The following is a 16,630-nucleotide window of genomic DNA, read 5'->3' as shown; positions in this document are numbered from 1 at the left end:
TGCTGGTTTGGACATAGTTCATCTTGAAACTTCACAGTTCATTTATCAGAATTCATTTGTGCCTAATTTTGTCTCAGAATCTGAAGGTGATGGTGTCCCCACGGCTCATCCCTATGATCCGACCCCTGGAGAACGCTCTGTGCTCCTCCAGTGTCCCGTCCTCTCTGACTCCGAGAACCCAACATCTCTGGATGACCTCAACAGCCGCTGCTGTGGCTCCAGATGTGTTGGGCCATTTTTCAGTTTTCATTGCAGAAACAACGTGGAAGTGGATGAAAACAACTTAAACAGATCCAGAAACAGCATCTTCAGTAACATCTGCTCTTCTGGAGATTTGTGTTGTTCCGTAGGAAAATGTGAGCAGACATGGGGGAACTGCTCAGAGCCCGAAATTGAAGGTAAAAGTTGATTTTTACATTCTACTTCCTGTATTTCAAATTGGCAATAAATATGCTAATTATTTTAATTTTATGATTTCAGTAAAAATTAAAGATGGCCATATGATCTCCATAGTTTTATACACACTCGGTGCTGCTGTGTCCGGTGGTCTCATCGTCCTTTTTATTTATCTGAGGACTGAGCAGAAGAATAACCTTTGTGGCTGTTGCACTGGTAAGAAACACGTCTCTTAAATGTCTTAAAGTTACTTGAGAAGCATTTTGGGCAAATTTACTTCACTTGTGTACTTTTCTTTCACCAAACAGCTCGTTTTACTCTGCTGTTTTTATTTCTCTTATTTTTAAAACAGCTGCCGTACTCAGTTGCACAACAGGCGCGAGTGGCGAGGACACTCAGCCGGTGAGGATCAGAACAATCAAAAGCGTTATAGACGTGTAAATACTAATTTTTGATTAACATGAGATTTTTCCCTGTGTCTGCTCAGACAGAAGAGGAGATGTGTTATTCTGCTGCAGTCTTCACCAGGAGCAAAGCTCAACCAGACAGAGGTCGTCTCAAAGACAAACAGTCTACTCTGAAGTGAGGACCCCCGTTACAGGAAATTAATGCAAATGTAGGAAACACATTGTTTATTAAGACAATTCAAATAAAATTACACACAGATACAAATATGACGACGTTATTGCTCAGCTTTTAAGAGTTTTAAGAGCTGCTTTGTATCCATAGAAGGACCGATTTAAAATTTAAAATTGGTCTGGTCAGGTTTGATCAGTTCTGCTCCTCTCAACCTGAAATTGTTTCTTAATATTGTTCATTGTATTATTGTGATTATTGTAGATTTTTCTTTTTAGCACTTTTGGTGTTTTAATTTCTATATTGTCTATATTTCTATATTATACTCTGCAAAGAACTGCTGTAAAAATCCGTGTTGATCACTGCAATCAACAGGTAAAGACATGATACACAGCCATACATAATGTTAATAATAATGATTGTCCATGTTTTCTCCCAGACCAGTGAGGAGCAGGATTTGGTTTATGCCATTCCAAACATTGCTCGAAGAAAATCAGTGAGAAATGATGATACAGAGAAGGAAGAAAGAAGCATCTCCTCTGATGTCAGGGAATACTCTGGAGGGGCTGATTAAGGCTGACTTCTACATTATACTTCATTTTACCATGTTTTTGGTCATTTTCCTTCATTAACAAATAAAATGTGTGCAAAGAGATGCTGTGTTTTATGTATTTAACTCACTGTTAACTAAATGCCATTGTGAGAAGAATTATTGTTGTTGTTGCTATTATCATTTAAATGCTATGATGATTAGATTTAGAGTGTTTAAGGAATGTTGTTAAGAAAAGGAATGTGTGAATGTTTAAACTAAGTGCTGGAGCTGTTTATATAACCAGCACTTAGAGATACCCTGTTCGATAAGACAAGGAGGTCGTAAAAATGGGAAAAGTAGTTAGGAAACAAGGAATCGTGAGGTCCTGATTGACATAAATCTTGTATGCACCAAATAAAAGAGGTGAGTGAGCAGCAGACGAGCAGAGTTGACAGATGAAGCTTGAACTGCTGCTCAGCTCTACCTTGAAAGGACTCCAGTTGTTTGTGGGGTTTGTCTGAGTCTTAACATAAGAGTAAAGAACAGCGCGGGTGACAAACTACACCCTCACACCATGCCTCTCGGGGGCAGCAGGGGAAAGTTGACTGTACCTAAAGGCAAAACTGTGCTGATGTTATTGTGACGTTGTGGCAGGACGAGGAACGACTCAGACTGAGCAGATGGTTTAAACGTCTTTATTCCGCATCCACCAGACAATACTAAATGGTGCTTCGAACAGTGCATCTAATGAAGGACTAACCACGCCCATCACCCCATGCATCACCTGGGTGGGAGATACACCCCTATGTGTCCGCCACAACGTAACTCAGTTTAACGCCTGCTTTGCCGTACCTTGAAGTATCCACTGATAACTAACACATCACCAGCACATGGTGAATATTTAAATGGGGGATTGGTGACAAATGGACCATCCCAACGTTTCCCTAAAATGGTGTTGTTGTTGATTCAGTTCATTCACACACAAAAAAAAGTAATTAAGTTGCTTTACGACCACTTTAATGAGCTTTGAGGACAAAATCAACTACAATAATGGGTCATTTTTTGGGGTTTTGGGTTTTTTGGCATACCATCTCATAACAAAAATAAATGACAATAAAATGAGAATTCTATATGAAAACGGATCCAATGAGTTTGGTAAATATATACTGTATTTATTTATTTTGCAGTAAACCAGTACTTAGTTCCCCTCAGACTGAAACTTAGATTCTCGCATCATTTCCTGATGTGTGCACATTTGCCATTCTGCTCATTCTGCCCACATTTATAACCACATGTCTACAATCGTTGCGGTTTTTTGTTGCAGAGTGATTATTCAGAGTCACCACTCACACATTAGGTCCACAGCAAAGACGCATCCATTTTGTCATCCTGGCTGAAATACCTCTTCAATGATTTTCTTATTTCTTTCTATTTCTAAATTTCACATTCAAAGTCTTTTCAGCCTCGGACACCAGAGTAAATGCACTCTGGGGGTAACTCCCCCTTTGCTGCATGCCTTTTCTTTCTTGAGGGGAAATTCAGCGTTACATAGCTCTCTTCTCTCAACTCGCCATCCTGAAAATAATCAACACACATTAAATCTCCAATGATGACGTGTAAATCTGAGGCGGTGTCCAAAACCAACCCCTATACCCTCTATAGTGAGGAACTCAATGTATCCACTGTGACACAGCACCAGTGCGTGTTTTATATTTGTTAATTTGTAGGGAGAAAATAAAATTACTCCAGCACTGATGTCGATGTGGTACATAGACATTAAGTCTCTGCAAACTTTGGCTGCAACAAATATAGTGACGCATTTGGGCATTTATGGTGAAAGGTATGCATATCTTAACTGCAGCGCCCCCTAGAGTCACCTCCGCCTCCTCCTGAAGACTTCCTTATTTTTGTCAAAAACCAATGAATGAGAGAAATTAGGGCTTTGGTAAAATGTAAAATATGAATAACAATCAATGGTGCACATACAAATTAAGTTTACCTTGATGTTATTTACCGGTATTTGAATTTTACAATAACGTCCTCAACCAGTTCTATTATCTATTATATTAACACATTTCTATCCAGGAAAGCTCCTTCTCAGCAGCCTGTGAGGTCACAGCTCACAATAACATCAGCCAACATGAAACTTGAACCCTCATTTGTGTCGTTTCGGCTTCAATGTGGAGCACGGCTTCCTGGGCTGGACTGTGAACGTTCTGTTGCCTGTGTGTGCGTGTGTGTGTGTGTGTGTGTGTGAGGGGTGGGGGGCAGTCTGTGAGAGGTTCCTCCACAGTAGTTTGATTACTGCTGAATTTCTACATATGAAGAGAAAAGAAAACTAATTGATAGATTCTTCCAAAGTCTGGTGTCCTCAGTGTTTGACCGACAATGAGCTGCTGTCTTTGATCTGAATTGTGCGTCTCTTTTTTATGATAATCTTGAGTATTTCTCTGGTCATCAGGTAGTTTCTGCACTGCCAAAAAATTCTAAGGGTGAATTCATGCTAAATAACCCGTCGTGTAAATATTAAATCCACTCAAGGTAATAACTCTTTTTTCCAGTTTCCTGTTGTATTTTGTTTTACTGCATGTCAACTGTAGAAAACCGGACCTGAACATGAAAGAAACCTTGGTGCTGCTGGTGGTTTATGTGTTCCAAAGACAGTTGATTATTTCCACTGTTGTTCACAGTAGTCCAATCAGAGGATGGTGTTTCTGCGCCCTCCCATTTGATACGAGTACATAAGATGGACATTTTTGACATTTCAGCCCATCTAACCGTCTCCTTAGCTGGATTAGCCAAACATGAGGTTTATATTTTATCTGCTGAGTCTCCGACTCGTGCGTAAGTATATACAGTCCTCTTTTATTCAATTTATATTCAACGTTAATACAGAATAGTGCCCATGTTACTGCATTGGCTGTTTTCTTTAGGTGGGGTGGATGAGCAGCACTTTGAGATGAAACGTGCTGATATTGGAGAAAATGTGACTCTGACTTGTGAACGCGAGCAATCTGGAGAGCCAGCAATGTTCTATTGGATCAGATTTGTTCCTGGAAGCCCACCTGATGTCGTGGGAGTCATTTATTATTTTTCCTACAAGCCTCCAAACAAATCCTCTCATTTTATTTGTGAACAAGGGCCTGGCACGATTTTGTTGCATATTCTGTCAGTGACTCCACATGATGCAGGATTTTATTACTGTATTAAAACTACTTATACAAGCATGACATTTCTTCATGGGATATTTCTCAGAATTCAAGGTAAGAATGATGTAAAATAACAATTTACATTCATATTCTTTTAAAATGTTGCAGATAAAGATAAGATATCTTTATTTCTGCCACAGTGGGAACATTTACATGGCTGCAGCAGCAAAGTCTGTGATTCAGAGCGATAGATTTGACAGAAACCCGACATGTTTCTTGTCCTATTTCAATTTCTCAGGGACGGAGCCTGATGTCAAAGCCGTAATCCAAGTGCCTCCGTCTGATTCGGTGCGTTCAGTGACGCTGCAGTGTTCTGTCCTCTCTGACTCTGAAAACACAACCTGCAGAACAGAGCGCAACGTGTGCTGGTTCCAGTCTGGACCTGATGCATCTTATCCCAGTGTCTTTGCTGCACACGGAGGCAGCCAGGATGGATGCCAGGGTGGTGTCAGAGGTGGCGCTCCACAGAAATGGGAGAGCAGCAGCTCAGAGTTACTGGGCTCCTCTGATGCTGGGCCCTTTTCCTGCGCTGTGGCCACATGTGGGGAGTTTTTCTTTGGAACCCTCAACTTCAGGACTGCAGGGGTCTTAGATGAGAACACTATATTGGTGGTTCTGCTGGCTGCTGCTTTGGTTGTAAGTGTCATTGTAAATGTCTGCCTGGTTTGGATCCTAAAGGGCAAATCTTCGAGCTGTTGCGAGGGTACGTTTTTAATTTTTTTTAAGGAGTTTAAAAACGTAAAATTATTTCCCATTATTGTTCAGTGAGAATATATTCAATAAAATACCTTCTGAAACAGCTGCTTTTATTTCTCTTATTTTTAAAACAGCTGCCGTACTCAGTTGCACAACAGGCGCAAGTGGCGAGGACACTCAGCCGGTGAGGATCAGAACAATCAAAAGCGTTATAGACGTGTAAATACTGATTTTTGATTAACATGAGATTTTTCCCTGTGTCTGCTCAGGCAGAAGAGGAGATGTGTTATTCTGCTCCAGTCTTCACCAGGAGCAAAGCTCAACCAGACAGAGGTCGTCTCAAAGACAAACAGTCTACTCTGAAGTGAGGACCCCCGTTACAGGAAATGAATGCAAATGTAGGAAACACATTGTTTATTAAGACAATTCAAATAAAATTACACACAGATACAAATGTGGCAACGTTATCGCTCAGCTTTTAAGAGTTTTAAGAGCTGCTTTGTATCCATAGAAGGACCGATTTAAAATTTAAAATTGGTCTGGTCAGGTTTGATCAGTTCTTCTCCTCTAAACTTGAAATTGTTTCTTATTATTGTTCATTGTATTATTGTGATTATTGTAGGGTTGTTTTTTTTTTTAGCAGTTTTGGTGTTTTAATTTCTATATTGTCTTTTTTGTAGGTTTGTGTTCTGAAACTTGCTCAAAATGATGCTGGTGTGTCCCAGCAAAAGTATTTATGTTATTATAAACCAGAATTAACTAAAAGTTTGCTTTAGTGTGTTTAATAAACGGCTAAAAACGTACCTTTTATGTTTTGTTAGAGATTTTTCCCAATAATTTAAGTTTATTTGTAAGGCAGCCGTTAATAAGTTACTATGTATATAAGTAAAACAGACATTTGGTTGAAAATGAACAGATGCATCCGATAAACACGGAAATTGAAACATATGAACTGTCTAAACCACATAATTGTCTGTCAAACCATTGGCCTAGAATATAAATTAAGCGAAAAATGTTCAACTATTCTTTATATCCACTGGAGGTCTGGACATCCGCAGACATTGGTCTAGTTTTTAAAGCACCGTGTGGCTAGCTTTATAAGAATCTTTTATGTGAGCTGATTAGACCACAAAATAATAAGATTTAATAATGCAATCCTAGTTTAGCATTTGTTAAAATAATTCTGCACATCAGGATGTCACCAGACTTTTATGGACTGCCTATTAGATTGAGCCACATCAAACAGACCTACTGGTTCGAGTTCAGGTTCAAAAACTGCTGCAAGTTTAAGCACAAATGCGTAATTGTTGGTGCTGCAGTTAATTTGAATATGTACTGCAGCGTGTATGTCTCCCCCTCGTGGTAGATGAAGTCATTACACACTTGTTTTCCACTTCACTTAAACAGACTTGTATATTATTGTTCTTTGATTTTTAAATCTAAATATTTTTGTGCTGAACGTGTCTATTGTCTTTCTAACCTCCCTCTATTGCACCTCTCCCTCTCTCTACCAGTTGGGGTAAAGGAAACAGGGTCATTTCATGGTTTCTGCCTCACCAGCCTTGCCTCAAGGAGAGAGTTTGTTCATTCTTAATATTATTCTATATTAAATACATGTAATTATTAGTAAATTAGTTTAAATTAAATTGGCTTGAACTTTAGATGATCTTATTGGATGTGCTAAAACACAAACCAAAATCTCTTCTAAACATAATTTTTGGGTTACTGTTGTAAATTTCTGGTTGGCGAGTCAGGGAGCTAAAATTCAAATGAATTCCTTCACCATCAAAACTAAATACTCTCAGATTTAAGAAAAGGGGAAATGTCATCACAGTGCTTTTACTTTAAAAACGTAAAGACTCTGCTTCAGTTTTCAGAGGTTGGAAAACGAGCTGATATCTCCTCCCCTGTGCTCTTACTGAGAACCAAGCACACTGTGATGAAACTGTTTCCTTCATCTGATCATTTGAGCAGCACCTTTAACCCGTGAGACGCGACAGGCGCACTAAGTAGAGAATGGTGATTCTATTTTAGATCCTCCTCTTTCCTGTCAGATTTGGGGGTAAGTAACCCAGGAAACTACATTTTTTTTTCTAATTAGTTCCAAGAATCTGCTCTTTGCTCTGTCATTTTGGAGAGATCAAACACATTTTCCTATGTTGGGTGTATTATTTGCCTTTACAGGATGCACAAATAACATCACTGAGACCAAGAATGTAACTGTTGGAGAGACTGTGAGACTGAAGTGTCCCCGCACGACGTTAGAAACCCACTTATGGATCAGAGTTATTCCTGGAACCTTACCTGAACTCCTCGGAAAATCATCTCATCATACAAAAGATTCTCACTTCACAATCGAAACGGAAACAGGATCATTTGATTTGGTTATTAAAAACCCACGTGTGGATGATACTGGAGTTTATTTCTGCATGACGGAGAAAAGTGCATTTTTGAAAAGAGTAGACCTAACAGTAGTAGGTGAATATCTGCTGGTTTGGACATAGTTCATCTTGGAACATCACAGTTCGTTTATCAGAATTCATTTGTGCCTAATTTTGTCTCAGAATCCGAAGGTGATGGTGTCCCCACGGCTCATTCCTATGATCCGACCCCTGGAGAACGCTCTGTGCTCCTCCAGTGTCCCGTCCTCTCTGACTCCGAGAACCCAACGTCTCTGGATGACCTCAACAGCCGCTGCTGTGGCTCCAGATCTGTTGGGCCATTTTGCAGTTTTCATTGCAGAAACAACGTGGAAGTCGATGAAAGCAACTTAAACAGATCCAGAAACAGCGTCTTCAGTAACATCTGCTCTTCTGGAGATTTGTGTTGATCCATAGGAAAATGTGAGCAGACATGTGGGAACTGCTCAGAGCCCGAAATTGAAGGTAAAAGTTGATTTTTACATTCTACTTCCTGTATTTCAAATTGGCAATAAATATGCTAATTATTTTAATTTATGATTTCAGTGAAAATTAAAGATTGCCATATAAGCTCCACAGTTTTATACACACTCGGTGCTGCTGTGTCCGTTGGTCTCATCGTCCTTTTTATTTATCTGAGGACTGAGCAGAAGAAAAACCTTTGTGGCTGTTGCACTGGTAAGAAACACGTCTCTTAAATGTCTTAAAGTTACTTGAGAAGCATTTTGGGCAAATTTACTTCACTTGTGTACTTTTCTTTCACCAAACAGCTCGTTTTACTCTGCTGTTTTTATTTCTCTTATTTTTAAAACAGCTGCCGTACTCAGTTGCACAACAGGCGCGAGTGACGAGGACACTCAGCCGGTGAGGATCAGAACAATCAAAAGCGTTATAGACGTGTAAATACTGATTTTTGATTAACATGAGATTTTTCCCTGTGTCTGCTCAGACAGAAGAGGAGATGTGTTATTCTGCTCCAGTCTTCACCAGGAGCAAAGCTCAACCAGACAGAGGTCGTCTCAAAGACAAAGAAACAGTCTACTCTGAAGTGAGGACCCCCGTGAGAGGAAATTAATGCAAATGTAGGAAACACATTGTTTATTAAGACAATTCAAATGAAATTACACACAGTACAAATATGGCGACGTTATCGCTCAGCTTTTCAGAGTTTTAAGAGCTGCTTTGTATCCATAGAAGGACCGATTTAAAATTTAAAATTGGTCCGGTCAGGTTTGATCAGTTCTGCTCCTCTCAACCTGAAATTGTTTCTTAATATTGTTCATTGTATTATTGTGATTATTGTAGATTTTTCTTTTTAGCAGTTTTGGTGTTTTATTTTCTATATTGTCTTTTTTGTAGGTTTGTTAACTGTTCTGAAACTTGCTCAAAATAATGCTGGTGTGTCCCAGCAAAAGCATTTATGTTATTATAAACCAGAATTAACTAAAAGTTTGCTTTAGTGTGTTTAATAAACGGCTAAAACGTACCTTTTATGTTTTGTTCCAGATTTTTCCCAATAATTTAAGTTCATTTGTAAGGCAGCCGTTAATAAGTTACTATGTATATAAGTAAAATAGACATTTGGTTGACAATGAACAGATGCATCCGATAAACACGGAAATTGAAACCTATGAACTGTCTAAACCACATAATTGTCTGTCAAACTATTGGCCTAGAATATAAATTAAGTGAAAAATGTTCAACTATTCTTTATATCCACTGGAGGTCTGGACATCCGCAGACATTGGTCTAGTATTAAAGCACCGTGTGGCTAGCTTTATAAGAATCTTTTATGTGAGCTGATTAGATCAAAAAATTATAATAATTAATAATTAATAATGCAATCCTAGTTTATCATTTGTTTAAATAATTCTGCACATCAGGATGTCACCAGACTTTGATGGACTGCCTATTAGATTGAGCCACATCAAACAGACCTACTGGTTCCAGTTCAGGTTCAAAAACTGCTGCAAGTTTAAGCACAAATGCGTAATTGTTGGTGCTGCAGTACAATTTGAATATGTACTGTAGCGTGTATGTCTCCCCCTCGTGGTAGATGAAGTCATTACACACTTGTTTTCCATTTCGCTTAAACAGACTTGTATATTATTGTTCTTTGAATTTTAAATCTAAATATTTTTGTGCTGAACGTGTCTATTGTCTTTCTAACCCCCCTCTATTGCACCTCTTCCTCTCTCTACCAGTTGGGTTAAAGGAAACAGGGTCATTTCATGGTTTCTGCCTCACCACACTTGCCTCAAGGAGAGAGTTTGTTCATTCTTAATATTATTCTATATTAAATACATGTAATTATTAGTAAATTAGTTTAAATTAAATTGGTTTGAAGTGTAGGTGATCTTATTGGATGTGCTAAAACACAAACCAAAATCTCTTCTAAACATAATTTTTGGGTTACTGCTGTAAATTTCTGGTTGGCGAGTCAGGGAGCTAAAATTCAAATGAATTCCTTCACCATCAAAACTAAATACTCTCAGATTTAAGAAAAGGGGAAATGTCATCACAGTGCTTTTACTTTAAAAATAAAAACTCTGCTTCAGTTTTCAGAGGTTGGAAAACGAGCTGATATCACTTCCCCTGTGCTCTTACTGAGAACCAAGCACACTGTGATGAAACTGTTTCCTTCATCTGATCATTTGAGCAGCACCTTTAACCCGTGAGACGCGACAGGCGCACTAAGTAGAAAATGCTGATTCTATTTTATATCCTCCTCTTTCCTGTCAGATTTGGGGGTAAGTAACACAGGAAACTACATTTTTTTTACTAATTAGGTCCAAGAATCTGCTCTTTGCTCTGTCCTTTTGGAGAGATCAAACACATTTTCCTATGTTGGGTGTATTATTTGCCTTTACAGGATGCACAAATAACAACATTGAGACCAAGAATGTAACTGTTGGAGAGACTGTGAGACTGAAGTGTCCCCGCAAGACGTCAGCACTCCTCTCATGGATCAGAGTTATTCCTGGAACCTTACCTGAACTCCTCGGAAAATCATCTCATCATACAAAAGATTCTCACTTCACAACCAAAATGGAATCAGGATCATTTGATTTGGTTATTAAAAACCCACGTGTGGATGATACTGGAGTTTATTTCTGCATGACGGAGAAAAGTGCATTTTTGAAAAGAGTAGACCTAACAGTAGTAGGTGAATATCTGCTGGTTTGGACATAGTTCATCTTGGAACATCACAGTTCATTTATCAGAATTCATTTGTGCCTAATTTTGTCTCAGAATCCGAAGGTGATGGTGTCCCCACGGCTCATCCCTATGATCCGACCCCTGGAGAACGCTCTGTGCTCCTCCAGTGTCCCGTCCTCTCTGACTCCGAGAACCCAACGTCTCTGGATGACCTCAACAGCCGCTGCTGTGGCTCCAGATCTGTTGGGCCATTTTTCAGTTTTCATTGCAGAAACAACGTGGAAGTGGATGAAAACAACTTAAACAGATCCAGAAACAGCGTCTTCAGTAACATCTGCTCTTCTGGAGATTTGTGTTGTTCCGTAGGAAAATGTGAGCAGACATGGGGGAACTGCTCAGAGCCCGAAATTGAAGGTAAAAGTTGATTTTTACATTCTACTTCCTGTATTTCAAATTGGCAATAAATATGCTAATTATTTTAATTTTATGATTTCAGTGAAAATTAAAGATGGCCATATAAGCTCCACAATTTTATACACACTCGGTGCTGCTGTGTCCGTTGGTCTCATCGTCCTTTTTATTTATCTGAGGACTAAGCAGAAGAATAACCTTTGTGGCTGTTGCACTGGTAAGAAACACGTCTCTTAAATGTCTTAAAGTTACTTGAGAAGCATTTTGGGCAAATTTACTTCACTTGTGTACTTTTCTTTCACCAAACAGCTCGTTTTACTCTGCAAAGAACTGCTGTAAAAGTCAGTGTTGATCCCTGCAATCAACAGGTAAAGACATGATAAACAGCCATACATAATGTTAATAATGATGATTGTCCATGTTTTCTCCCAGACCAGTGAGGAGCAGGATTTGGTTTACGCCATTCCAAACATTGCTCGAAGAAAATCAGTGAGAAATGATGATACAGAGAAGGAAGAAAGAAGCATCTACTCTGATGTCAGGGAATACTCTGGAGGGGCTGATTAAGGCTGACTTCTACATTATACTTCATTTTACCATATTTTTGGTCATTTTCCTTCATTAACAAATGAAATGTGTGCAAAGAGATGCTGTGTTTTACGTATTTAACTCACTGTTAACTAAATGCCACGCCTCTCGGGGGTAGCAGGGGAAAGTTGACTGTACCTAAAGGCAAAATTGTGCTGATGTTATTGTGACGTTGTGGCAGGACGAGGAACGACTCAGACTGAGCAGATGGTTTAAACGTCTTTATTCCGCATCCACCAGACAATACTAAATGGCGCTTCGAACAGTGCATCTAATGAAGGACTAACCACGCCCATCACCCCATGCATCACCTGGGTGTGAGATACACCCCTATGTGTCCGCCACAATGTAACTCAGTTTAACGCCTGCTTTGCCGTACCTTGAAGTATCCACTGATAACTAACACATCACCAGCACATGGTGAATATTTAAATGGGGGATTGGTGACAAATGGACCACCCCAACGTTTCCCTAAAATGGTTTGTTGTTGATTCAGTTCATTCACACACAAAAAAACTGTTTAAGTTGCTTTACGACCACTTTAATGATTTTTGGGGGACAAAATTAACTACAATAATCGGTCATTTTTGGGGGGTTTGGGTTTTTTGGCATACCATCTCATAACAAAAATAAATGACAATAAAATGAGAATTCTATGTGAAAACGGATCCAATGAGTTTGGTATATATATATTTTATTTATTTATTTTGCAGTAAACCAGTACTTAGTTCCCCTCAGACTGAAACTTAGATTCTCGCATCATTTCCTGATGTGTGCACATTTGCCATTCTGCTAATTCTGCCCACATATATAACCACATGTCTACAATCGTTGCAGTTTTTTCAGAGTCACCACTCCCACATTAGGTCCACAGCAAAGACGCATCCATTTTGTCATCCTGGGTGAAATACCTCTTGAATGATTTTCTTATTTCTTTCTATTTCTATATAAGTCTTTTCAGCCTCTGACACCAGAGTAAATGCACTCTGGGGGTAACTCCCCCTTTGCTGCATGCCTTTTCTTTCTTGAGGGGAAATTCAGCGTTACATAGCTCTCTTCTCTCAACTCGCCATCCTGAAAATAATCAACACACGTTAAATCTCCAATGATGACGTGTAAATCTGAGGCGGTGTCCAAAATCAACCCCTATACCCTCTATAGTGAGGAACTCAATGTATCCACTGTGACACAGCACCAGTGCGTGTTTGATATTTGTTCATTTGTAGGGAGAAAATAAAATTACTCAACACTGATGTCGCTGTGGTACATAGACATTAAGTGTCTGCAAACTTTGGCTGCAACAAATATAGTGATGCATTTGGGCATTTGTGGTGAAAGCTATGCATTACTTGTTTCATTGTTGCAGGATATATCATGACTGACCTCCAACTGTAGCCTTGAGTAACACATTTGTTATACAAAAGCATATACATTTGACAAAAGTTGAATCATCATCACTCAACCATGTAAACAAAATTTACTTTTGGGGTTTTTTTTAAGTTATTTGCTGGGCCTTGGGCCCCCCAGTGGTCACAGAGGTCCTAAGCAGGAAGAGGAGAGGAAGCGAGCATGCACGCAAAGGCATCACTAAAGATGCAAAGTGGAACAGAGGGGTAAGTCCACAGTGGTTGGTGACACTGTGATTTTCTTTCAGAACCTGTTTATAAGCATGAGTTTGTCTTGAAAGGTAAAATAAAACAGATTTGCTTCCTAGGAACAATTTTAGAGTCGTTCCTTTTTGTTGTCAAATGAACACACATGTATCTCCAGGATTTTAATCACAGACCAAGGAAAAACTGCATCTTTGCCTAGTTAACGCTCCCTACCCTTTCATCCAATATATGCTGCCACAAGTCGTCATTCGCTAAGGAATTTCCTTCTGTTTCCTACAAAGATGAAACCCAATTTTATATAAAACAGACCTGTCTTCTGTTTCACCATCCGCTCCATCTCTACCATCACTCACCTCACTCACTCTCTGTCTGGAGGACATAAAGGCATGAATGAGCCAGAACTTTCTCCTGAATAACTTGTTCATGCCTTCATCTCTTCCAGGCTGGACTAATGCGACTCACTCCTGATAGGAACCAAAAATCTCCTGAAACTTGAGTCTATTCAGAACAGAGCTGCAAGACTCCACCAGTGCATCCACACTAACGCTCCCGACCTCAAAGAGCTGCTCATTCTGAACAACACAACACGCTCCCTCGGCTCAAAATCCTCACCATGAGGGACCGGGGCCCTTTGAGGTCCCCACAGACACATTTATTAAAAACAACTTTTAAAGACTTTTTCCCCCCCATACATATGTGACTGCTTTCATGCATTTATGTTTTATGATGGATTGTTTGGCACTTTTTGATTTTTATTTATTTCTTTTATTATTTATGTATTTATCTATTATTATTAGTACTACTACTACTATTAATAATAATAATAATAATGTTATTGTTATTATTAACTCCATGACATACTTTGATAAAGAGTCAGCCTGGTTAATATATAGGGTATGATTCATTTCACATTATCCACACATATATTTACCTCCAGATGATCCTCAGCTGAGCTGTGGGGGTCACCAGTCGTGAGGACTGCTGGTTTTCCTATTAAAGAAAGCATCAGTGCTAAAAAAGCTTTATTCAAAAAATCAAATAAATGTTGATTTTGAATGACAATTCAGTGAAAACGATGGACCTACGCTTACTGCAGATGATTAAAGCAGCCAGCAGCAGCACGCAGCAGACGGACAGTATTCCGATCACAACAACGAATTGGACCCGTGCATCTGCTGGAAATGGAAACCATCACTCATTTCACGTGTGTTTTCTATAAAATCATTATAAGGAACCAAGAATAAGAACTGAAACAACAGCGAATGTAACCTAACAGTTCCATACACACAGTAACACAATATATTTATATATAATTGTGCCACAAATGATAATAGCACAGTTTGTTCAGTCAATTCAAAAAATGTTTCCAACTTTAACCCAATACCAGCAAATCCAGCATCATTCCTGCCACCCAACCCATATTACTCCTTTACATGTTAAATAAAATTGATGAAGATGGGAGATCTTTTTTGTTGTTGTTTTTTTAGGTCTGCAGCACTAATTACCTCGAATAAACTGAAAACACGTTCACAATAGCACAGTAGAGCTTTGAGATGCTTCGGATGTTTTTACCAAGTAAATTATTGCATAATCACCACACTCCTGCTTATCTGAGAACCGCCTTGCAAAAGTCCAAAGAGAACAAAAGAAGGACAACACTGCAAATTATCCAGCCAACCTCATCAAAACTATACAAGAAAAATTGGTTAATTGTCAGTAAATATATTAATACAGGTAATATTAAATATGTTTCCTTTACTTGGCAGCTGCGTGGTTCCTCCACCAAAAAGGATCTGCCCACACATGTCCACTGCGCAGTAGTACGTTCCTTTATCAGAGACGTTGACCGTTTTGGACAAAGTATAGAAACAGCTTCTTTCCTCCCCTTCACAGCTGCTGTGGCTGGGTGTGTAAATGATACTGGGGTGGGATTCTCCTGACCCCAGTCTGATCCAGTACACATTGTCTTCAGCTGGACACGTGTGCCGTTTTTTTTCCTTCTTGGAGTGGAGCGAGCACTGGAGAGTCACCGACCCACCCGGGTGGACTGATTTGCTTTGTTTCACCTGTAGCGAGTTCTGACCTTTGTGGTCTGGGTGAAGTGGATGGAAAAGAGAAAGCATGTTATTCTCAACTCACCAGAAAAAAGACTCAGGTGTGGTCTTACGTTACCGTTCACAATCAAAACTGTTCCGTTGGTAAATGACATTTCGTACGCTGTTCCTGCTTGACACAAGTATGTCGCTTCATCTTCTTTGGAAGCGTTTCTGATCTTAAAAAGATGCAGAGAATTCTCTGTGGTTGCTGTAAATCTTGGTGTGTTAAACTGTCCTCGGAGCGACACTTTGCTGTAGCCACTTGCAAATGTCTGAGCTAAGTAACCGAACTTTATTTTGTGTAAGAAAAACCCAGTTACATCAGAAGAACCTGGACATGTCAAGGTGACATTATCGCCCTGGTTAACCACACGCACAGGGATCTTGTGAGGAACGTCTTCATTTTGAGCTGGAGGCAATGAAAACAACACAGAAGAAACAAAGCAAATTAGTATCTACCTGTTTCGATCTTTTAACTGGAATTATATTGGTTGCAGTCATTTCAACATAAAAAAGGGCACTTACATAACCTACTGAGGAGAATCAGAGCAGCCAGACCTCCAATCATGTGATGCAGCATCTTTCTCTTGCACAATTGGTGTGGTAGCTCACTAACAGTCCTCTCGATATGGGAACGCTTACAGTGTAACTATTCTGATTGGCTGAAAAGCAGGAAATGTGTTTTTTGTAAATATGCCCATCACATTTTCAGACTACAGACTCTTTAATTCGTCTTTGCTGATGCGGTTGAGGGTAAACCATAACGCACAAGCATTCAATATAAAATCAATATAAATCTGAGCATGAGAAGCATTTTATGTGATCTTTGTTATTGTGGTTTAGTCCTTGTTACTACTTTTAAAATTCATAATCCAACATGCGGAACCTAAAAGTTGATGGAGGCAGAGGCAGAATCAAGTCAACAAAGCATGCA

The 16,630-nt window shown here is 39.3% G+C and overlaps 1 protein-coding gene and 3 long non-coding RNA genes across 7 annotated transcripts; 3 read left to right on the top strand and 1 right to left on the bottom strand.

The window, feature by feature from the left end:
• Positions 1–349: 349 nt before the first annotated feature.
• On the top strand, positions 350–781 carry LOC115252412 (uncharacterized). Its single transcript, XR_003890860.1, has 3 exons — positions 350–398; positions 481–612; positions 749–781. It is a non-coding gene; the product is annotated as an uncharacterized lncRNA (long non-coding RNA).
• A 6,482-nt stretch (positions 782–7,263) lies between these two features.
• On the top strand, positions 7,264–8,685 carry LOC115252410 (uncharacterized). Its single transcript, XR_003890857.1, has 5 exons — positions 7,264–7,471; positions 7,594–7,887; positions 7,974–8,294; positions 8,376–8,507; positions 8,644–8,685. It is a non-coding gene; the product is annotated as an uncharacterized lncRNA (long non-coding RNA).
• A 2,668-nt stretch (positions 8,686–11,353) lies between these two features.
• Positions 11,354–12,356, top strand: LOC115252407 (uncharacterized). The gene is made up of 4 exons (XR_003890853.1): positions 11,354–11,402; positions 11,485–11,616; positions 11,709–11,767; positions 11,832–12,356. It is a non-coding gene; the product is annotated as an uncharacterized lncRNA (long non-coding RNA).
• Positions 12,357–12,512: 156 nt separating this feature from the next.
• On the bottom strand, positions 12,513–16,352 carry LOC115252404 (uncharacterized). 4 transcript variants are annotated; one of them, XM_029847454.1, is made up of 6 exons: positions 16,222–16,352; positions 15,773–16,105; positions 15,360–15,692; positions 14,686–14,775; positions 14,532–14,590; positions 12,513–13,061 (listed from the first exon to the last, which is right to left on the bottom strand). In XM_029847454.1, the coding sequence occupies exons 1-6, from the start codon at positions 16,274–16,276 to the stop codon at positions 12,945–12,947; spliced, it is 987 nt and encodes a 328-aa protein (XP_029703314.1). In that variant the 5' UTR covers positions 16,277–16,352; the 3' UTR covers positions 12,513–12,944. The 4 variants fall into 4 exon arrangements, with proteins under 4 accessions (XP_029703314.1, XP_029703316.1, XP_029703315.1 ...); XM_029847456.1 differs by having other exon boundaries at positions 14,692–14,775; XM_029847455.1 differs by having other exon boundaries at positions 14,686–14,772.
• Between the last annotated feature and the right edge of the window lie 278 nt (positions 16,353–16,630).

Source organism: Takifugu rubripes, chromosome 14, assembly GCF_901000725.2.
Source record: "Takifugu rubripes chromosome 14, fTakRub1.2, whole genome shotgun sequence".
Lineage (NCBI taxonomy): Eukaryota > Metazoa > Chordata > Actinopteri > Tetraodontiformes > Tetraodontidae > Takifugu > Takifugu rubripes.
This window is presented reverse-complemented; position numbering and strand designations above follow the sequence as displayed.

Coding starts and splice junctions, on each gene's coding strand:
- LOC115252404 (XM_029847454.1), bottom strand. CDS start 16,276: ATGCTGCATCACATGATTGGAGGTCTGGCTGCTCTGATTCTCCTCAGT. Junction 16,106..16,221: donor GATTCTCCTCAGTAGGTTAT/GTAAGTGCCCTT, acceptor CATTGCCTCCAG/CTCAAAATGAAGACGTTCCT. Junction 15,693..15,772: donor AACAGTTTTGATTGTGAACG/GTAACGTAAGAC, acceptor CACTTCACCCAG/ACCACAAAGGTCAGAACTCG.